Raw genomic sequence first — 23,199 nt, forward strand, 5'->3', positions numbered from 1 at the left:
CAAGTTTTTGCTCTAGCCAAACTTAGTGGGACAAAAGTCACATTTCTCTGCAGTTGATCGTTTTAATATTGCCTTCCTCCTATGGTTTTAATCCAGTCCAGAACAAGTAATTTTTGACCCCCTCCCGCTGTCACAGCCGTAACTGCCTTGCGTTTCAGAAAACTCCCTATTGCTCTTTTAATTCATACCCCATCGGGAGCTATGTGTAGGTATTCAAAAGTAAACCTTTTCATTCTCTCCATGTTCTGCATTTTGTCAACTCTCTGTATATTTTGGCTTTTGTGTGAAAATGAAGGAATCCAAAATGTTTCAGCCACTCTGATGAAAAAAAGGAGGAGCGGGAACAAAACATCAGAAGTTAAACTGCTAAGAGACGTCCAATAAGTTCATGAACTGGTTGTAATGTCAGCTGCTAACGGGTACTCCCTCTAGTGGGTACGCTACGATGATATTGTAAAGGTTTTTATGTTTTAAGGTGGTAAACTTTTTATACAGCTCCAGCAGTTGGTCACTAACATTAACGTTAATAATAAATTTTAGACTTTGATCACCAGTTTATTTGTGTTAATTGTTTCTGCCTTTTAATAACACATCAGTGTGAGGAGTTAAGTTGTTATGGAAACGAATGGCCGGTAATCGCACCCCAAAGGAGTGTTTTCCAAACACTTTTAAAACTGTACAATCATCAGTTTTTATTTAAGTTACAGCTAGCTGCAGCTTAGCAGTACATCAGCTGTACTTTCTCCTCAGTTAGAAACATCAGACAGACAGGGTGTGGTGGAATAGGAGTGAGTAGAGGCTCCGAATGAAAAACAAGGAACTACGTTCTATTAAATTACTCCCGTGAAATTGGAGAAGGCGCTCCCACAAAATGGACTTAAGAGTCAGTAAGGCTGTTTTTCCTTTTTTTAAACAATCTAAATGACATTGATTGGCTGTCAGAATACTATCCAAAACCTCTTAGTTGTCAAATTAAATCAAAACAGTAACAGCATAGTGCAGTGTGCTAATCAAAGCAAACTCTTTGCTAATGAGTTATAAAAAATATAGTCACACTATAGGTCGAGAGAACAGAAACATAACCACAAACACACTTAAAATCTCTTCAAAGATCACTACGCACAACACAATATTATCGCTGACCGACGTTTTTCAGTTACAAGACTTTGTTGTGATCTACTACATTTTTAAAACTCACCTGCAGTATCATGCAGTTTATTTTATTTCATTTTTTCCTCCATTTCAATAGGCCAGAAATACAGAGGAAAAAGAACATCCTCCATATCAAAGTGTAGATGGTGAATAAGCAGGCATTTCCTGCCCTGCATGTGGGATACGAATGTGGCTTTGGGCCAAACCTAAGAACTTCAAAGGAAGGGTATGCATGGAGGAAATAAGCTGAGAGGCATCTGTGCACATGTTTGTGTCTTTTCATATTTATTTTTCAGCCAGCCAGCACACATGCATGCAAATACATGTACACATATACGTTTCAATTAGTGCATTTTGTATAGGATTTGTGGTAGACATATTTAGTTATATACATTTGTATTTGCATACTCTAACAACCAAATTATAAAATTACCCATTAACAGCATAAAATCTTGCTGGCTAGAGCAGTTGCTAGTTACTAGTAGGGTCATGCAGGCCTAGATACTGGTGATCGCTACCAGATTAAAGTGATCACCCGTGGTTTATATGGAACATACTGACATGTTTGCTACTGTATTGCTCAGAAACTACCTGTGTCACAACATGGAAATGGAGACTATTTGACTTCAGTGCAAAAGCAGAACCTTTTGAAACATGTTAGCTTCAGTAGCAAAGCAGGATCAAATGTTAAGTTCAGAGCAACGGGCCCTGGCAGAGCTAAAGCTGGATTATAAATAAGGGGGGAAAAGTGCATTCATTTAAATATATAAATATAAATATAAAATATAAATAAATGCAAATGGTAAATGGCCTGTATTTATATAGCGCTTTACTAGCCCGTAAGGACCCCAAAGCGCTTTACACATCCAGTCATTCACCCAGTCACACACACATTCACACACTGGTGATGGCAAGCTACATTGTAGCCACAGCCACCCTGGGGCACACTGACAGAGGCGAGGCTGCCGGACACTGGCGCCACAGGACCCTCTGACCACCACCAGTAGGCAACGGGTGAAGTGTCTTGCCCAAGGACACAACGACCGAGACTGTCCAAGCCGGGGCTCGAACCGGCAACCTTCTGATTACAAGGCGAACTCCCAACTCTTGAGCTACGATCGCCCCCTGCAAGGAGAAGGTGCTGTATTCTGGACTACTGGAGACCGTGGACCATTACGTTACTGCAACTCGCAAACCTATACTGACCTCTGCACATCTATGATACCCTACCACACCCCAGAATGCAAAGCATATGTGGCTACCCGAAGGTGTTTAGCTCAAACTTGCGATGTACACCTGGAACTCTTGAACTTGAATGATGTTCACAACATAAAAAAACCTCTCTGGAGTTCATTAAGAACTAGACTGGGACAACCTCCTCTAAACAGTCATGGTGAAATTGTTTTGTTTCACACCTGAGTGCGATTACTGCATTCATATCTACACAAATGAACTGAACCAAGGAGAAGAATGAACCAGAGTTCAATATAAACAAAATACTGCAAGTGTGAAAACACCGTAACCGAACAACTGGGAAACGTGCCAGTAATGGATAAAGGAAACGATGTGCTTGGAAGCATACGTTTCTGACTTAGTTCTTGATTCTCATTGCTAAACACAACACTAACCACTGCACAGTCACACATAATTCTGGATCAAAGTGCAACCCGATGGGCAAGTGCTAAGGGCAGACACCACATAGGGTTTAAAATGCCCTTAGCAGCTGAATCCTGGGTTTGACCCCACTGACTGGACCTCAACCTCTGTTGCCTATCATTTGACAGTTTCTGGCTATATTTGTTCAGCTTCTGAATAAAGGCAAAAGCCAAAACAGCCATCTTGTTGGGTTCCATGTTCCTTTCTGTTTGGACTTACCTTGCTACGTAACACAGATGCATGCGAATTAAGGGGAAAGTGAGTTGTGGAGGTAGCCGTTGGTGTCTGTGAACTGGAAGCTGTTTTATGTTGCAGTCTGACGCCATCACTGAACTCAGCACAGTCAAAGTTGCTCTTCCACACCATTACCTGTGAACCAGATATAAATGTATTAAATAACAATACTCCATTAAAGTTAGTAATGAAGAATGTTAGAATACTCTGCCATCACCTGTTCATCAGAGCCTCCAGAGGAAAAGTACTCCCCTGTTCTAGAGAAGGCCACACAGGTGACTGGACCCTGGCGTGAGGTAAAAAGCAAAAAAGGTGGAAAATGAATCTCACAATACAGTAAAGTCATATCTGTCTGACAATGAAAGTAGTCCTAAGACTATCAGCTATGAACTGTTTGCTTAAGTTGAAAGAATCACTACATTAGGAGAGAATGTTTTCTAAAAACCTCAACAAATGCAGCTGAACAAACTGGCCCATCTGTGCTAAAGATCACAATATTGGTTAAAATGATTTGCCAATTAAAAGTCTCCATGTCTAGCAACTACTTTAAAGGCCGCCTAATTGATAAAGTCACTATTTTCATGCACAAATAACAAAAATAAGCAACATTTTATAAATTCATTAGGCCAAATTATTTCATTCATCATCAGTTTAATCACTAATAAGTAACCAGTAATGTCTGCTTAGATTAAAAACTCCATGTGAGAATGGTGCTGTCTTACTGTTGCATTCATTCATTCTCAAACCTTACATATAGTAACTTAGAATGATATGACTAACATTATTTATCTCCTGCCAAGTAGCTCAGCTGCAGTGAAAATGTAGGTGCAAGTGTAAACATGGGCAGGGAGTAAACACAATACAATTTAATACAATACAGAATACAGTAATATACCCTAAAGGCACTTGCTGGTAAAAACGTATTTAAGATTCAATACAAAACAAGAGGTGGGAACATTTTTTTATTTTGTTTGAGGCTTGTGTTTAAGCAGTTTGACTAAAACAAAACTGTACCCACAACAGAAGCTCTTGAATATGTGTGTGTGTGTGTGTGTGTGTGTGTGTGTGTGTGTGTGTGTGTTTGGAGGAGGATGTGGGTGTGTGAGGCTGCAGCAGAGCAATCAATAACAAAAAGCAGAAACTCAGGTGGAGTGAGGTCACGCATGGTCAGAGCCAAAAAGGATCACCTGAAGGATGTCAGGACTTTGGCATCCTTTGTGTGTGTGCATGTAGCTGGAAATAAAATTCAGAAATCATGTTTCCTCTTAGTTTATTCTTTCTTTTTTTCCACCTCATAATGCAGAATGGGGTCAACGATCTCAGCCTGAGCCCCGTGAATGCGTTCAAAGAGGGGATGAAGCAAAGAACAAACAAGTGCTGGAAAAGAAACGGACAGGGAGTCTGCTGAGAAGAAAAAAGGAGCTGTGTCCTGTGGCTGGCACCCAGACAGGCTGGTTTGGGTGAGGAATGGTTTCCCAGAAGCACCTGAGAGAAGCAGACAGTGTCACTATAGCAACGCGACGGCCTGACAGACAGCATGTTCTGTCTGTGCTCTGACTAATGCCTGCTGCCAGGCTGGCACTTGCCATGGCCAGACACATGCACGCACGCATGCACACACGCACTCACAAACACAGCCTGACAGAGCAATGAACCTAACTTGTACATTTTATGTACCGATAAATGAACACGGATAGCACAAACCAGACAAGACCCATATGGTGCCCTTTATAAAGGCATGACTAACACGAACGATAACATACTGCTACCGCTTTTATTTTGTAAGCTATTTTTTCCCCCCAAATTGTCCCCTTTAAGCACAGTCATAAAGAACTTTAGGCTTGTGTAAAGTTCTGTATATCAGCATAAAAAAACTGTTTCTTAGACCCTCTTAATTATGCAGTCTTGTAACATGTGTACAAGACTTTCTTTGTACAAATTTAACTCAAAAACCACAAAGAGCACAAAGCAGTGCACTGTAACAACCAATAATTAATGTTTACATGTCAGATTCACTCATGGGGAACAAATCTGAGAAGTGTATCATCAAATATGTGGTCTTTGGGCATGAAAATATGCATTTCGTGTAGTTCCATATCCAAAAGTTAATCATTTTGATACACATTACATACTGACAGAATGTATTCACAAAACTTCTATGAAAAAAAAATCAGCCTTCCTAATGATCCTGCAATAACCGCTGAATTTGTATCTGTCCAAACACTCTCCTGCCTGCCTTCTGTGAGCCAATGAGCTTCTGTTCCTTCTATGTTCTTTAAATCTCAGTGTTCTTCTGTCATTCTGTCTTTCAGACCTCCATTCGTGCAACCAGCCTCCTACCCATATCCACATCACTCTGGTCACTTAAAGAGCCTCATCAAGCCTCCATCTCCATCACCGCCAGCGTCTAGACTCGAGGTGGGGGTCCTGTCCTAGTTTCTGTTATTTCATCAAATTCTAATTGCCATTACTTGAATGACGCATCTCAAGAAATCATTATTAATTATTTCAATTGAACTTTCTTTACTGATCTACCATTAGTAACAGTAACATACAAACATGAAGATGCACGTTTGAATGTCAGCTTGCAACAGAAATACAGATTAACTCCTGACATTTGGGGGAAAAGACATGTTTGTTCTCTAAACCTTCCTATAACTGCTGTGGTACCAGGGTGATGGCCCGGAAAAGTGATGCACACTTCTTCAGAAAGCTGTTCCCCATATTCACAGTTTAGCCCAAACATTAAAACTACTGACACTTTGATAACAACGATCACCTCATTAGACTATCATGTTCTATTCAAAAACTTTGCCTACTGGCATTCACATGGATTTTATTTACATGTACAACCCAGCTATATATTACTGCTTTTGTTGGTGCACATTAAAAATTATAAAAGAAGCAAAGACACTTATCTTCATGGCAGTGCACTGTCAGATTATATGATTGACAGCCACCTATCAAGTCTCCTTCTGTGTCATCTAATAACACTTTCCGTCTTAGTTATCATGGGTTTACTGAAAGCACAATGAAGAAAAAGTGACAGGTAGAAAATAATTTATTTAATATGTTACTGCTACTGATTAGCACACAATGGGAAAGAAAAACCCTCAAAAAACAACAATAAAACAGCAGTGTGCTCTGAGTATGGTAATACTAAAAGTAGTGCGAAGGACTACTTCCTACAAAAAGATTTAATGACTAAATATGATATAAATATGATTGTAGATCAATCCATTTATTGACTGTAATTTACTGATAAATGGGGTTCTATCTCCACTGGGTCTCTGGGTCTGACTACATATGTGCCGTCTAGACAAAAGCCTGAAAGTTTGCCAGTAAACATGACTCTCAGTCTCCTGTGTCAAATTTCCCATTACACATTCAAAAAGTTGGTTTGGCTGTAAAATAAAGTTGATGACACAAACCAATTAGGTAAACTGCAGGAATGTCTTAAACTCCATAAAGACCTGGATGACCTCTAATTTCCTGCTCGCAAATTCAGAAAAAACTGAGGTTATTTTACTCTGTCCTAAAAATCTTAGAAACATGGTGTCTCACCAGATACTTATTCTGGATGACATCACACACTAACACTGTGAGGAATCTTTGAACAGGATATGTCCTTCAATGTGCATATTAAATAAATATGTAGGACTGTTTTCTGGGATTTGTGCAATCTCTATATTTAGATCTTGTCTCAGTGTTGCCCAAAAAAACCCTACTTTATGCATTCATTACTACCAGGCTGGACTATTGTAATTCATTATTATCAGGCTGCCCTAAAAACTCCCTGAAAAGCCTTCAGTTGATCCAAAATATGTCAGCAACAGGGACTAGAAAGAGAAACCATATTTCTCTTGTATTGGCTTCGCTGCATTGGCTCCCCTGTATGCGAGAATTTCATTCAAAATCATTCTGACATACAAGCTCTTCAATAACCTGGCTTCAAAAACTATAAAAGGTTTGAATACACTGTCATGCAGCAGAGTTATTTTATTTTCTGAAATCACTTCTCACACAACATGAAGTCCCACAGTGTAGTCAGTTTCAAAGAGATTATGCCATTAAGGATGACAAGCGACTCATCTTGTTCATGATGTCTTTAAAATCCAAAATTATCTCAAGCACTTAGTTAAAGAATTACTTTCTGAGAAGTTTTGGAACATGCTGTGAAAGTCAGTTGTCAGCGAGTGAAGCAGAGAGACAAATTAACCTAAATTAACACAATTCAAACCAATCAGGTAATGTCCTCCTGAGGCTGGGTAAACAACACATTCGTCAGCTCCAGCATCAAAACACTTGTTTTCACGTATGGTAAATGCACACAGGCCTACACAAATACACAGCACAAACCTTTACACCCACACTGAACAGATGGGGGTCTCTCCCATCTCCAGCTATGCGATTGGAGAGACAATTAGCACTCTTAGTCTCCTAGCACCAACAGATTGGTGGTGTCACCGCGGAGCCAAAAAGAACAACAACACAAACTGAGACACAATATAAGAGATGACAAATTTGGAGGCGTAAAGAGAGAAAATGAAAGTTATTTATTCTTGACAGAAAGGAGAGTCTTGGCAAGTGCCTGGAAAGAAACACAGATGAAACAGAGAAGACAGCAGAGGAGACATAGCAGAGCCATAGATAAACAGATGGACCACATGTGGTACTGGCAAGCTGCCGATTTCCACAACTAGCCAGCAACCCAGTCCATCGGCTGTTTAAACAAACCGATACAGTCAGTGAGCTGTCCGGCCAGGTGGCCCTGCCAACCCAAATGTGAGTAAATCAGATGTGAGACAAAGGGGGAAAATATGTGACGAAAAGATGGCAAAGAAAGAGTCGTACCGAGGTCTGAGAGGAACAACGGGACAAAAATCAGAGAAGGAAGGGAAGAAAAGGAGAACTAGATCCAGAAGAACGGAGGCAGAAACACAGTAGCGTTTCCTTCCAGCAACCCTGGGATGAGTCACGATGAGTGGGCTGCCCGTTCACCAGGCAACTACTAAAATACCCCATATACAAAAAAAGGCAACGTACGCACACACACTCACAGACGTACACAAAAGAGATGTCAAACACTCTCACACATAAATGTTCGCACCAAACTCTCAACACATGCGGAAAACCAAAGCAAACAACAGAAGTAACCCCTCGTGATAATGAGAGGGTAAACAGAACGGCTAAGCCTGCCGGACATCTAAACAATATTTATGTGTCACATGTATGCGTGTCTACCTGGTGACCGTGCAGTGTATACAGCAGCTTGCCCTCTACGAGGTCCAGGACTTTCATTGTGGAATCGCTGGATGCAGTGATTAGGAAATTACCAGCTGGGTGGAAAGACAAACTGTTCACCACACCGCTGTGAACTGGAAAACACACACACACACACACACACACACACACACACACAAAAAAGAAAAAAAACAAACAAAAACACAAAGAGTTTAAAACAGGCTGAAATCATGATAATGATAATGTGTGGTCTATAACACATCCCGTAACATTGAAAAAAACCCATGGGGTAAATCTAGAGAAGGGCTATGAATCCTTTTCCAACTTTAAAAGTCTTTATACATCTTTTAAAACATAAAAATAATCAGATTAGTAACAATCAGAATAACATGTTCTAACTTAAATTGGGGTTTTCCACATCACATTGTGTTCCACATTTGACACTTTGCAAACATTAAATATGGAAATATATACATATACATACACACACACACACACACATATATATACATATATATATATATATAAATATATATGCATTAAGTCCAGACAAGTCAAAAAAATAAGCCCATGGAATATGTTAAAATTCATTCTCTGTAATTCTACTTTAAAAGTGAGCAAATTTGACTGTTAGGTTGGTGTTTTTGCTAGTTTACATCTGTCATGATGAATCTGTCAGAATCACAGACAGCAAGAAAGAGAAGAAGAAAAAGGCTTGCGTGCAGGCGGTCTTCAGTGTAGTACTGATAAAGAGAGTCAGTGCTGACTGATGTTCAGCAAAAAAAATAATTAAATAAATAAAAATAATATAATAATATAACCCCAAGCGCGCACCATCGTTCCTATTCATCTGGCCTTCTCTGCTCTAACGGGCATGTTGGTGGCGAGTGGATGGATGACTGGTTCTTGTCAGATCAAATCTTTGGGGCTGGGTAGCCAACACTATGCAGGACTATTCCAGGAAGTAGACTGGTCACTGAGAAGGCAAGGTGATCTCACCAAATGTCAATACACCAGCAAATGAAAGTGCTAAATTATTCAATATCACTTCAACAACCTTGAATACAGAGCCATTAAATATTTGGCATTTATGCTTAAAATTTTGCTTTTATGATTATGACAAGTTAATTGTTTATTTATTCTCTTCAAATAATCTAAATGAGCAATATCTACTAGTTTACGTGGTCTCTGATGCATCTATGAGATTTAAATTATATATACATTATAAAGAAGAACAGGTGATACCTTTTAGTGACCAGCTGCTGTCCAAATAAGAAATAAATAAATGACTGAACAGATTAAGATACATCACAACTGCCAGATACAAAATACAATGAGATTACATGCCTGCTCATACTTAATCCTTCATATTTTATATGTTTATTGATTCGTTTTTCTTGTTATAGCTTTACAGGAAGTCACATGCTCAGTTAATGAAATAATATATTTATTTTTAGATTTATTTTTGGCATTTTTGCCTTTATTATACAGCAACAGTCAGAGGGAGAGAGAGAAAGAGAGGATGACAATTGCAGTAGGGACTCAGCTCACACTCAACAGATGAGCAACATGAGCACCCCCCCTCCTCCCCCTCCCTGATTCAGATGTTTTAAAGCAACACAAGCACTGCTTTGAGTTGTGAGAATGAGAATTTCTTGCTTAAAGGCACTTTTACCTCAAAGGACTAAATTAGCTGCCATTGAAGTGTACTGCTGCTGTACATCACACTGCTGCAAATCCTGCTTAACTGAGAACAGCTTAACACCTGCTTTTTATTACCACACACTAATACATCGAGTTGCCTTAAGAACAAAGAACTAATCGTGACCTCCGTAGACTTAAACAATCCCGCCATACATGAATGAGCAGCTGACAAATTAGCAAGCAATAGGTCCCTCTCCTGGTTTACAGAGGCTACAACACACTTGCAGGCATACTGATACCACAAGCTGGGAAAAGATGCTGAATAGCTACGAAAGAGCACAGAGCAGTGGGTGTTTGTATAGTATGGCTCTGCCTCATGGAAACAAACCAGTTTAATAAATTACCAAATAATGTGCACAGACGGTTAACATAAACATTGTGCCACTGCCACTTGCTATGTTACTGCTATTGATTTTGGCTTATTCATACAAACCCCTAAACAATTTTTCATTAAAGGTTTTCTAATCAGGACCTTAAACTATTCATTAATCATTTGACATCTAAAAACATTATTCAGTCCCATGTGTGTCTAACACTAGCCACTCCCAATTTTTACACTTTAAGTTAGCAAAATGAGAAAATAACTCCAGATGAAAAGTAGGGCCAGAAAAAAATGAAAGAGGAGGAGGAGAAGCTTCTATCTTCATACCAAATCTCCTCAGACAGATGTAATTATCCATTATTAGATCTAACAACTGAAATCCATTTAAGAGGGGCAATTAGAGCAACAAGCCTGAGCGCAAGACTGACAAAAAGGCATCAACATTAAGTTTAATGAATATGCAAAAGATCAATAACATTCCTTACCATTAATATAAATTTGCCTGTGTGTGATTTCAGTAATTTCTCTTTAACATAATCATTCAAAGGTACTTTGGCTGTACTGCAATTTACTGACAGCAGATGTCTAAACTTTGGCCAAAAGTACCATACATTAAAACAAACAAAACCTGTGGCTTTTGTTGTTTCTATGGGACTGACTTAGCATATGATAAATCTGGGGTTACAGAATAAAGCTCTATATCAGGGGCGTAATTTCCAGGGGGGTTAGGGGAGTTAGGGGGGTTATGCCCCCCCGCAATAATCAGACCCAACCAATATAACCCCCCCCAATAAAATTATGAATTATCTTGCATAAATAGGCTGTTGATTTTCTTTACTCATTTCAGTTATTACCAGCAAAATAGTTGGATGTTTAATCATCTGGGAATTTACCCAGGTTTATTTATTTATTAATTTAGACAGAGATCTTGATCCCCCCAATGTTCAGCACAAAGTTACGCCGATGCTCTATATAAGGCATCGGGAGTGACTAAACTCAGAGTGATAAATCATTCATTGATTGTTGAAATATTTTATTATGTCTTTAGAATTGATGTGGATGTCATTAATTAATGCAAATAACTGTGTTGCTATGAAGCTAAAAAATGTCACATTTGAGTGTAAACTTTGGTTTCACTCCTTAAAAAGACCAGAAAGAACGATTACGGTTTTAAATATTATCAATATTACCTTTATAGTGCTGTAGCATCTTATGCGATCTGATGTCCCACACCTTGACAGAGTTGTCAGTACTAGCTGCAGCAATACATGTTCCACTGGGATGAAAGTCCACATAGTTTGCATAACTTTTGAGAAGAGAAAAAAACAAAACAAAGGAAGGCAAAGTAAAGGAGAAACATGGATTTAAAAGATTTAAAATCCTGGATTAACCCAGAAGGTCAATCCAAACAACACAAAAGCTTTAGCCATTGGAGGGAAGGGTTAGAGATTTAAGGTTTATAGTTAGAGATTTAACTATTTTAAAACACTTCAAGAGACATGAAGCCTTTTTTGCAATGTCTTATTCCAAATGTTGGGAAATAAAAAAAGTATACAGCTTTCTCTGGACCCTCCCCCCCCCCCAATTTCGTTTTTTTATTTTTTCTTATGTAGTGGCATACGGCACCAAAATAAATTAAGCTGTGATTGGGATGTCTCCATTCCTGTTCACCTTGAACTTCTCAGACTTTCAGTACAACTGTGTGGTAACCTATAGAAATACACTGATGATTGATTCTCTAAAGAGCACTAGCAGATGATTCTGTTGAGTGGTCGAGAAAAACCAGAGAGACGGTGGTTGACCTGAGTCTATCATGGGACAGGATGTTGATGCTAATCCTGACCACCCTCTGCATCACTTCCTACAGGCAGGCGTAAAGGTTATCCTGACTGATTCAGCTCTGCTGCCACAAGGATACAGGAAGTCTTTTATACCTCATGCCCTCATCCTCTATAACAATGCGTTTTGCTTGGAAGAGAGGCATTTTAACATTAATCATTATTATCTCAAGTGTTTCAACTGCTGTAAGAAAAGATATGGGATAAAGTATATCTCATCTTATCATCATCTCAACACAATAAGCTAAAACTACATAAAAGAAATGAGCTCAGTATGTAAGAATCTAAATAAAAACACAATAAAGGTAGAAAGAAATAAGAAGAAAGACATTAGATAAAACAGGATATTAAATGTATCAAAGACTGACACAGCCAGTGTCTCATTAAAGTGTCTCAGTATAACAGACTGCACAATGTACAAGGGAATAGGGCACATGTGTAATGACTGAGCAGGTGTTCAGTGCCTTCGTCATAAACATTTGAACAGGATAACAAATGGTTAGGGGATTGACTCTGTCAGATTTTTTTCAGCATTTACTGCCGTTGCATCAGTGCACTTGTAAAGATTTTCTCTGACCTTACTCGAACACCAGCAGAAAACTGACAAAAATAAATAAATACTCCTAGCTCCTCCTATTCATCATTCAGGTGCTCGCAAGTGCTCACCCAGCATGTTCATAGAAAGAATGAATGCACTCTCTGCTGTTTTTGTCCCACAGCTTTATGGTCTTATCGTCACTGGATGACACAATCAAGCGATCGTCTGGAGAAAACCTGCAATAATAATATAAAATAAATGTAAATGATTAATGCTCAATCTGTATAAAATATGTTCAAAAATGCATGGTGTAATGGAAAAGGTCAGATATACACCAGGCATCAGGAATAACATTATGACCACCTGCCTAATATAATACAATACAATTTTTTTTATATAGCACGTTTAAAACCAGGGGGTACACCAAAGTGCTTCACAGTAAGGAATAAACAGTAAAAGATTACACTGAGCAGTTAGTCATTAAAACAAGGTAAAATAGAGAAACAAACAAAGGCATTAGTAAGTAGAGATAGGGAGAATTTATGATAATCCAAAGAAATGAGTAACAATACAGCAATTAATGAGTGGTAAGAATTAGCAAATTGGAAAAGCCAGGTCGAATAGGTAAGTTTTCAAGCGTGCTTTAAAGGATTGAATGGATTTAGAGGCACGAATGGTAGCAGGAAGACTATTCCAGAGATTTGGTGCTACAGAGGCAAAGGCACGATCACCCCTAGTCTTCAGACGGTGCCTGGGCTGGGCCAGAAGTAACTGACCAGATGATCGTAAAGAATGGCTGGGAGTATAGAGACTGAGGAGGTCGGTGAGATAGTCAGGCGCAAGGTTGTTTAGGCATTTGAAAGTAAGCAGCAGAACTTTAAAATCAATACGAAATTTAATAGGCAGCCAATGTAAATCAGAGAGCGCTGGAGTAATGGAGGCAAAAACTTTCTAGTTCCGGTTAGGAGACGAGCCGCAGCATTCTGAGCAAGCTGTAATCGTTGGATGTGAGTGAGTTGGAGTCCAGAGTAGAGCGAGTTACAATAATCTAATCTGGAGGTCACAAAGGCATGGAAAAGTTTTTCAAGAACTTTGTACGGTATTAAACGTTTGACCTTAGAAATTTGGTGCAATTGGAAGAAGCCAGATTTAACCACAGAGGAAACCTGTTTATCCAGCTTAAACGAACTATCCAGGAAAACGCCTAGATTACTTACAGTGTCTGTAAGAAAGCAAGCAAAAGGACCAAATCGGGCAGCTAGCTGATCTCGTGGAGTGTGACTATCAAACACCATAATCTCAGTTTTCTTATCATTTAAAATGAGAGAATTGGCTGACAGCCACTCTGTGACCTCTTTCAAGCAGTCACACAACCGATTCAATGAAGCTAGCAGGTCATCAGACAATTGAAAACAGATTTAATAATGTGTTGGTCCCCCTTTTGCTGCCAAAGCAGGTCAGACCTGTTGAGCCATGGACTCCACCATAGCTTTGAAGGTGTGCTATGGTATCTGGCACCAATATGTTAGCAACAGATGCTTTCATTCTTGTAAGATGCGAGGTTAGGCCATTTATGGGATTTATTTGTCCAGCACATCCACCAGATACTGGATTGGATTGGGATCTGGGGAACTTGGAACTTCCTTTTTTTGGACTACTATTGTTAGATACTGAGCAGGAACAGCCCGAAAAAGATGCATTTTGGAAATGATCAGTGTAATTCTCTTTATCTGTCAAAGATCATAATGTGATGCCTGAAGTGTAAATCTATCAAAATGTCCTAATATGATGTATTGTATCGTGTTAAATGTGTGTCTCATACTTGGCACAGCGGACCCAGTTGATGTGCTGGTTGAGAGAGAAGAGGAACTTTTGCCTGTGGGTTGTCCACACTTTAATTGTCTTGTCATCAGAGGCCGTGACCAGAGTCTGTCCATCACCAGAAAAGTTAACACTGCGCACAGTGGCAGTGTGAGCCCTGAATACTGTTGACTCAGCCTTCCTGTATGGACACAAGACATTACTTAAGTTTAAAACAAACAAGCAAAACCCAGAAGGTGTTCAGCAATGTGTGCCTTCCTCCATGCTGGCAGAAGGAGACAAACAACATTCAGTAGTTGCTGCTCTTTATGAGTCACGATCATTGTCCTCTGTAGTAAACCGGTGGTGGAATAAAAAACAGAAAAGACAGAAAGATTTTACTTTAACACCTACATGCTTGGCACCCAAAGACGTACAGTCTTGTCTCTGGAGGCAGAGGCCACCAGATGGCCCGATGGGGAAAAGTGGACGGAAATTACGGCGTCTTTGTGTCCGTCAAAACGATACGCTCGCATCTGAGGTTTCATGTTCCAGATCATCACACGGGAATCCACGGAGCCTGTGGCTAGAAGAGGATGAAGCACAGATGTGAGTGAGAACATCATGTATTTCCAAAAAGGAAAAGACAAAGGCAACAGCAAACAGGCAAACAGATTGTTACCGATTTGTTTCATGTTGCAGCTGAAGTCCACACTTGTTACGGTGTCCCTGTGACCCTTGAAATGTCTTTCTAGGGTTGGATCAGACTATGGGAGCAAACAGAGAGTCATGTCAAAATGTTAAAATGTCATCATGACTACAAAAGCTACAATAATAAGCAATAAGTTAAGACATTTGGGAAACAGAAACTTTGGTACTATTTACTAAGAGATTATCACTGAAGAAGTGCTATTTCTTCCTCATCACGACTATGTGGGTGTATGATGTGACTAAAACTGGCCTGGAAACATGAGCAAAGAACCCCATAGTTATGATTTGTAGCTAAAATAATGAGGTTCTCTGATTTTGCGCAGTTATTCTTTTTCACTCTCTTAAGTCTGTCGGAAAATAACACAGAGTAAATTTCTAACTCTCCATAAAATCGCTAACAACATCCCAACTACACACATAAGGTTTAGAATACACAAGGCACTTCTATGACACCAAAGTAAAGTATGGGTTCACTCAATTAATGCTCTTTCAGCTTTTGATTTTTCAGACATTTCACACCAAATACATAAATAAATAAAGATTAATAAAAATACGCTGTTTTGGTTTTAGGCTCCTAGAACAGGTTCACAGTCACGACTTAGTATGACACGTGAATGGAAACGAGTCTGTGTTTATGTTAGCAGTAACACTTGTGCTGCTAGTCAAAATGTTTACTGTGAAAAGCACCCACTGTGTGTGATACATCTCATTGCAAAACCCATGGCCAATAATATGTTACCATGGCTGCCTCTGCTCTTCTGGGAAAGTTTTCATCAAGATTTTACAAGAAACAGCTATTGACAAATATGTACACAAAAGCATGCAAACCGGGGTTACACCACATTCTGAGGCTCAGCATATTCAGTGACCGAACTGATGCGTTTTGGGATCATTGAAACGGCATACTAGCCCTCCTCACCTCAACCCTCATCTTCTGAACGGAAGCAACCGCTCTAATACGTGAAAATGTGCATAAACATGCTTATTTATTCCAGATATCATTGCAGTTACTTATTGTCATCATTAGCATTTCAAGGCAGTTAATAACGAGGCAACCAAACAACAACAGCTGGTTACAACCTAACATATACCAGCCAGTGTTAGGCTTGAGTGTCTTAAAAATCACAGTTTCCCTTTGATAAACAGTTTGATTACATTCTCACAGTTTAATCACTATCTCAGTCTAACAATGTTCAATCCATTTCAAAGAAAGTTTCACTAATGCCAGCAAGATCCTTGCGAGAAATACACTAACTTGTATGTCAGCTAGATAAAAACAAAAATTATATGTAACAATTTTGTACAGAAATGCAACTTAAATTACATCCTGTAAGTGGTAAAGGTAAATTACCACTTAAGAACGTTTTCAAATAAATGAAATTAAATGTTCCTAGAAGTACAATGTGATCTAAAAGTAGCAGGTTTAAATGTATTTCATTTCTTTGTATCTGGTTCATTTATATGACAACCCGAATATGTTTAGGCTAAAGTTAAAACTAATTAAACTAATTAAACTAATGCACTGACTATAACAGGAAAGCTCTACAACGCATTGTGAGAACAGCTGAGAGGATAGTTGGTGTACCACTCCCCTCCCTGCAAGACATCTACACCACCCGCCTTACCCGCAAAGCCATCACAATTGTCAACGATGCAACCCACCCCGCGCACTGTCTGTTCAGCCTCCTGCCCTCCGGAAAAAGATACAGAAGTCTCCGCTCCCGCATTACCAGGCTCACCAACAGCTTCATCCACCAGGCTGTGAGACTGCTGAACTCTCTCCCCTCCCGGCTCCCAGCCAGCAGAATCACCAGATTGGCAGAACTATAGGAAGACAGACTGGACTCTACCCCCCCCCCACACACACACACACACTCCACAACAAGGAAACACTCTCTACATTCCTGACTGGAAACAACTACCTCTGCATTACAATTGCACACACCTGCTGCTATATATTTTTAGTATTTTTTTTAGCACTATTTATATTATTTATATTACTATTACTGCTGCTACAGTCTTATGCTGCATTAAAACAAAAACACTTACCAACCACAACCTGGGACTACCTCAAGTAGACTAGTACACTACTTTCCAGGGCACACTGTGGAACACTTTATTATATGTTAGGTCCTGTCTTGTTATATCCTGTATGTTACCTAAATGTTGTGCATCTGCACTTTATTGTTGTCTATGTCTATGCAGTGTGAAACGTAATTTCAATTCCTTTGTATGGCAAGTACATCTGAAGAAATTGACAAATAAAACTGACTTTGACTTTGACTTTATGCCTAAACAACTATTCCAAAGTTTAATCCTCCTTTTAACAAATGCGCAGTGACATTTCACGCTACTCCCAAGCTTGGGTTTTTCATAAAATATCATTTCTATCTCTCATTTAAAATATAAGGTAAAATACTGTATACATAAATCCTTTTATATACTGTAAAAAGTCCACCATGGAGTGTAAGACTGGTTTAACTGTGGAGTCTGGGCGCAGTACAGCCGCGTACTGGCGCTGTTTCACAGTGTTCACAGACTCCAAAGACCGATTAAACTTCAGAGAAATCGAGCAATTAAGTAAATTCTTCGTCACGAGTTCATTAAAAAGTATTAATATGAAGGGGTGTTTTAGGTCTTCGACGAACGGGCTTTTATAAACAATGCATGAAAAACAGAAACAACTCGTACTAGGACTAATTTAACCCTGAGTTCAACCTGTAAGGGTGTAGTTCCAAATTCGTGACACCACCGCGTTTTCACCACACACGTTTATTATAGATCAGGAATAATATTGCCAATATTATAATTAGTGAAAATTAATTATTCATTAATGACAAACAACTTTATAAAGGTGAAGCTTTGGGTCTTCATAATGTTGGACGGGATTCGTACCGGAAGTGGTGCCTGCGAGGCCGAACTCAGGGGGTATATGGCTATATAGCAAATCACGGTAGGCGGTTACCAAGGAGACGTTTAGCCGTTAGTTTAGCTAGCCGCTAAGCTAGCCGTTAACATCGGAGAGACAAAACAGGACTTTCCGTGCCACATTTTCTGGTTAAAGAGAACCAGTGTGACATGGCAGAGCTGCACATTATAGGGCAGATCATTGGTGCAAGTGGTTTCCCGGAAAAGACTTTGTTTTGCAAATGGGGAATTCATACGGGAGAAGCATGGCGGCTTTTATCCGGGCTGAAGGAGGGTCAGACCCAGGTGGATAGCCCCCAAATCGGAGACATAGCGTACTGGAGCCACCCGATCGATCTGCACTACGCGACCAAAGGGCTGCAAGGCTGGCCGAAGATTCACCTAGAGGTGTGGCATCAGGATTCTTTCGGACGGTGCCAACTCTATGGTTATGGTTTCTGCCACGTCCCTTCTAGTCCGGGACATCACCGAATAAGCTGTGCGACCTGGAGGCCTGTGGGCTCCTGGCAAGAACGGCTGGCGCAAATGTTCGTCGGCGGAGGTCCCCAGCTCCTCAGCCCTGACCTGATCTACAGCGGGGCGGACAGATACAGACTGCACACCGAAGCCATGGGGACTGTGGAGCTGGAGCTGGGCATCATCACGAGACACTTTGACAAATATGGTGTCGAGTGTTGAGATTTTGAAATGGCAGAAAGACAGAAAATAGAAACTTTTATAGATCATATTTGAGTCACTTGCTTTTAGTAGAATTCTGTACTATTTTTTTTTTCTTAACTACACTATTTTTTACAAACTATATGTAAATAAAGAAAATATTCTCTTACTGAAGTTGGTTTCTTGCTGATTTGTATTTTTAATATAAAAATAATATAAAACTGGCTCTTATTAGCGATATTCCGTGCAACCACGCCTCATTTAATGCTGCTTTCTTAAATGCATTGTTATATTATATTATGTAAAGCCACATTTACTTTTTATTTTGGATTTTAAGTTGTACGACTAACAGGATTGTTACTTGGATTAAGTCATTAATAGCCTGCTACAGATTAGGAGTAGGGGCAAATACTATACTGAAATGTATCATTTTGGTTCCAAGTGTGAGCCATTCACTGGCAGCAAATATTGTTTATCAAAAGATGTAGGAGTTCCCTGCTAGTCTGGCACCAGTCACTACTTTTTAAGAAAATTATAAAATGAGTTATCTTACTTCATATTAACAACAACAACCTCACAAGGAAAGAACTGGAGAGACTTTTAAAGAGTATATTTTTTTTCCTTCAGTTACCAGATACTGTGGTGTATGGTGCATGACTGTATTGCACAGAATATCTATTGTCATAGTGTCTTATGAGTTACTCTTGGAGTTCATCAAAGAGAGGCTTTGACCATCCTTTCTTCAAAATGAGGTTTAGTTTATGCAAACTTAAAATAAGCTTGTTTTCTTGTTTGTTTGTCACTGGTTACAAGCATCTCTGAATGCACAACTTGTTGAGCCTTGAAGCACATAGGCTACACAACATGTAACACTGTTACAAGTTAAAAGTTGTGTGGGATATTTTCATGCCACGCTTTGGGCCCCTTATTAACAATTGAGCATCATTTAAACACCTCAGCCTACTTGAGGTTGTTGCTGATCACATTCAGCATGGCCACAGTGTACCCATCTTCTGAAGGCTGCTTTCAGGGGTTTTATGCACCATGTTCACTTACTCAGATCTTAATCCAACAGAGCACCTTTGGGATGTGGTGGAGCACGAGATTCTCATCATGGATGTGCAGCCGAAAAGTCTGCAGCAACTGCCTGAAGCGATCATGTCAATATGGACCAAAACCTCAGAGGAATTTTTCCAGCTTCACACAAAGAATTAAGGCAGCTCTCAAGGCAAAAAGGCCGCTCAACCCAGCACTTGCGAGGTGCACCTAATATAGTGGACAGTGAGTGTAGTGGCATAAATGACTCTATCGTTTTGTCTTTTCTCATAACTTCAATATACTGTAATTACCGTACACAGAATATCAGATTGTTGGCATATTAATTGCTTGTTAGTCACTTTGACTGCAAAATGATACATTTAATCTGCAAAGGCAACTTAGATCATGACAAATGAGTAAAACGATACCATTAAACTTTCAGTGTATCATTTACATAACATATGTGGCTGTCACGACTACACAGGCTGGTTGTTACATTAGTATAAATGTATATATTACATTGAACACGCAGCAGACTGAGTAATGAGTCACTTTGCAACGACTTCACAGACATTTAATCAAGACTAAGAGTAAAATTACCCCGATTTATAATCTGCTCTTGCTCTAAATAAAGCTAAAACAAGCTGCAAAAAGAAAGGGGACCATACCAAATAAAAAATATATATAATGTATTGCAATAAATCTACAGATATATCAGCCTTTAACTCGTAACCAAGAAGGCACATTGTGGAAAATACAAATAAGAAACGAACTTCATCTCAGTGGCTCAAGCAGCAGGTTAAACTCACCAGCGCAGATGTCATTTTTGTTGATATCGGAGGCGAAATCCTGATGGAAGCGACTTGTTTACGGTCGTAGCCGTCCAAGCTAAATTTTACCGTGCTTTCCTCCGGTATTAGGACGAATGGGATGCGAGATATCACCTCTTTAGCTCGGTGGCCGGCTAACGCTAGCTAACAGTTAGCGCTTAGTTGCTGACAACAACAAAGTTCAGTTTACGCGCCGCGATTGGGCGCTGAGCAGCTGGTCGCCGCTCTTAAAGGGGCAGTCATCCCGTTAGCAAAGTTTCTGTCGAAACTCTCATTTTACTATTAACGTCAAAGTATTTAAACGATATGAAATATAGCCAAATAAAATCCACACAGGTTTTACAAAATTGTTCATGTGATGCTGTTCCGTTAGGATAAGTTACCCGGTAAATTCAATATCAGGCCGATTTTTTGAGGTGTAGTAACTCATAGTTGCCACCAGGTGTCAGCAGAGGTACACTAGACAGAGTTGTAAATCAGCTTTATGCAGCTAAGTACATGAAGGCCTTTGACGTGGGTTTTGCTGTCGCCTGCTTGTGCAAATATAGTCTTAAAATATAATCCCGGAACATTTTCAGTAAAGAATAAGATATGTGAAGGCTGATGAAAAATAACTGTATTTTACTTCAGTACTGATCAGGCTAAACATGAGCCACTCTACTAGACCCAAATACAGTATTTTGGCTCCTTTGACTGAGTCTGCCGAACCACAACAGGTCACATTATGACCAATAAGAAAGGTGTTGGTGTTCCTGATAACTATGACAATGGCACTGTCTTTTACAGGTTTCCCAGGTACACACTAGGTAACTACATTTGTGGTTTTGTGGCACGTCAGAATGTCTCCTGTGAAAAACACTTGTCACATTCAGTGTGCACTTTTTTCATTGTGAAGATTTTGAAAACACTCATACATAAAATTTAGAAAAAATCATCTTGGAAGTATTTAACAGAAATAATGACTATGGATATAACTAATGAATTTAAATGTGACCTGGAGTCTGTGGGAATTGCCATTGAGACGTGGTAAGCCACTCATTGCCTGTGTCACCTAACATTTGATGGTCAAAACCAGCTAATAACAGTGAGTAACCCCACTCTACTGAATCACAGCTACTGACGTACAGCAAACCTGTCACCATAGCAAAGATTAGAGATACATTCCTGAGAACAGGTCAGATCATGATGTCATTTTAGCAGAAGTAATCCGGGAAGTTAAACATTCAAATAACAGTAAGCACAGGGATGCAAATATTTAGAACGGATTGATGGAGTAAAAATCCAACACATAAACTAAAACTGAAGGATAATTAATTTAAGAGTTATTCTTCTCTGCTTACTTATTCAATGTGTACATAAACTCATTCTTCAACTAAATCCCCACCCATGGCCTTTTTCAACCATAAGGTTTGTCACATGGCCAGTCATTTATACCACAAATACCAGTAATGCAATACAAATATCACCACATAGTTATTCAGCATTACCAGCTATAATTATGTTATTTTCACATTGTTTTTACAGTATGATGTCATGTTTCTTTTTTTCCTTTTCTTTAAAGCAAACTCACAAAAGCAAGGCAGTGCAATCTGCTGCACACTCTAGAGACACTTGTTTAAAAATTGTAAGTAAAATGATTTACCTAGCCACACTTCTTTCCAGAAGTTGCTTAAATGGTTCAAATGTAAGGCATCTCGTGAAGCTGCAGCAGGGTTACTGTAAGAGAGAGAGGTGCAGCACTCAAAACATGAGAAACTATGAGAGATGTGAAGCAATGAAAAGCAAAGATGGTGGTAGAAGTACAAGAAAATCCAGGAAAGGGGGGGGGGAAGATTTTAAACAACTTATTTTGGGGTAATGTCAGCAATAATATAAGAATCTTTATATGTTATGGCTATATATGTAGTTTTGAGGACACAGTGAGCATGTTTTTTAAAAATGGTTTCATCTTCCCTGCTTATTTAATTTGGCAGAGTTTTACACCAGATATCCTTCCTGATGGAACACCGAAGCAGGTTACAGTGACCACTGACATTAAAGTAAAATGACTACAGCAGCCTACAATAGAAGCCGGCACTGGTTTCTATCGGTTTTAAGGCGTTTAATTCAATCAACAAAGGAAACAGTTTGTATTTGCCGCAGCCCTCATACATTTAGTTACAGTAAACTAAACAAAGACACACCCACAGGTTTACTGTCTGTACACTACACTTTAACAATGCATTCTCCGCTAAAGCGTTCTCATACAATGTAATTCATCACTGTTAATAGCTTATAAATAAGTGTTGTTTGCATATGGGGACAGCACTGATTGCACCACCTTGTATAATCCTAAGATTCCAGTAGGTGACTGATGACTGTGATGAGAAGGAACAAGGAAGAGAAACAGAAAAACAATCTGAAATTCTTCTCACTGCAGCTAGACACTTAAACTCAGCACAGTTTACTTGCTCCTGCGTGATACAGAGAATCATGCAGCACGTTTACAGGGCAGTAAATATTCATACGTCTATCTGAAAACTGAGCATGTCTTATCAGCGCATGTGT

The 23,199-nt window shown here is 39.4% G+C and overlaps 2 protein-coding genes and 2 long non-coding RNA genes across 7 annotated transcripts in view; 3 read left to right on the plus strand and 1 right to left on the minus strand.

Annotated features, from left to right (window-relative positions):
* Positions 1-22,350, minus strand: part of poc1a (POC1 centriolar protein A) — a 51,004-nt gene extending 28,654 nt beyond the window's left edge. Inside the window, exons 1-9 of one of the 3 annotated variants that reach the window (XM_019359314.2) lie at positions 22,295-22,350; positions 15,171-15,255; positions 14,903-15,074; positions 14,511-14,690; positions 12,817-12,924; positions 11,503-11,618; positions 8,287-8,420; positions 3,260-3,328; positions 3,028-3,177 (exon numbers count right to left, since the gene is read on the minus strand). In XM_019359314.2, the coding sequence (XP_019214859.1) occupies positions 3,028-3,177; positions 3,260-3,328; positions 8,287-8,420; positions 11,503-11,618; positions 12,817-12,924; positions 14,511-14,690; positions 14,903-15,074; positions 15,171-15,183 (942 nt within the window). In that variant the 5' untranslated portion in view covers positions 15,184-15,255; positions 22,295-22,350. Of the gene's footprint in view, positions 1-3,027; positions 3,178-3,259; positions 3,329-8,286; positions 8,421-11,502; positions 11,619-12,816; positions 12,925-14,510; positions 14,691-14,902; positions 15,075-15,170; positions 15,256-16,118; positions 16,230-20,631; positions 20,991-22,294 lie in introns of those variants that run through there. The other 2 variants (XM_005459038.4, XM_013277063.3) reach the window with 2 other exon arrangements.
* Positions 1-23,199, plus strand: part of LOC109202267 (uncharacterized) — a 712,495-nt gene that overhangs the window by 603,122 nt on the left and 86,174 nt on the right. The window lies entirely within an intron of this gene.
* Positions 4,185-20,035, plus strand: LOC112846914 (uncharacterized). Of its 2 annotated transcripts, none has more exons than XR_003220130.1 (3): positions 4,185-4,502; positions 5,355-5,460; positions 19,860-20,035. It is a non-coding gene; the product is annotated as an uncharacterized LOC112846914 (long non-coding RNA). The 2 variants fall into 2 exon arrangements; XR_003220129.1 differs by lacking the exon at positions 19,860-20,035 and adding an exon at positions 7,612-8,275.
* On the plus strand, positions 18,064-18,958 carry b9d2 (B9 domain containing 2). The gene has a single exon (XM_003454551.5). It carries the CDS (start codon positions 18,278-18,280, stop codon positions 18,803-18,805), a length of 528 nt encoding a protein of 175 aa, XP_003454599.1. The 5' UTR covers positions 18,064-18,277; the 3' UTR covers positions 18,806-18,958.

Source organism: Oreochromis niloticus, linkage group LG5 (assembly GCF_001858045.2).
Source record: "Oreochromis niloticus isolate F11D_XX linkage group LG5, O_niloticus_UMD_NMBU, whole genome shotgun sequence".
NCBI classification, from domain to species: domain Eukaryota; kingdom Metazoa; phylum Chordata; class Actinopteri; order Cichliformes; family Cichlidae; genus Oreochromis; species Oreochromis niloticus.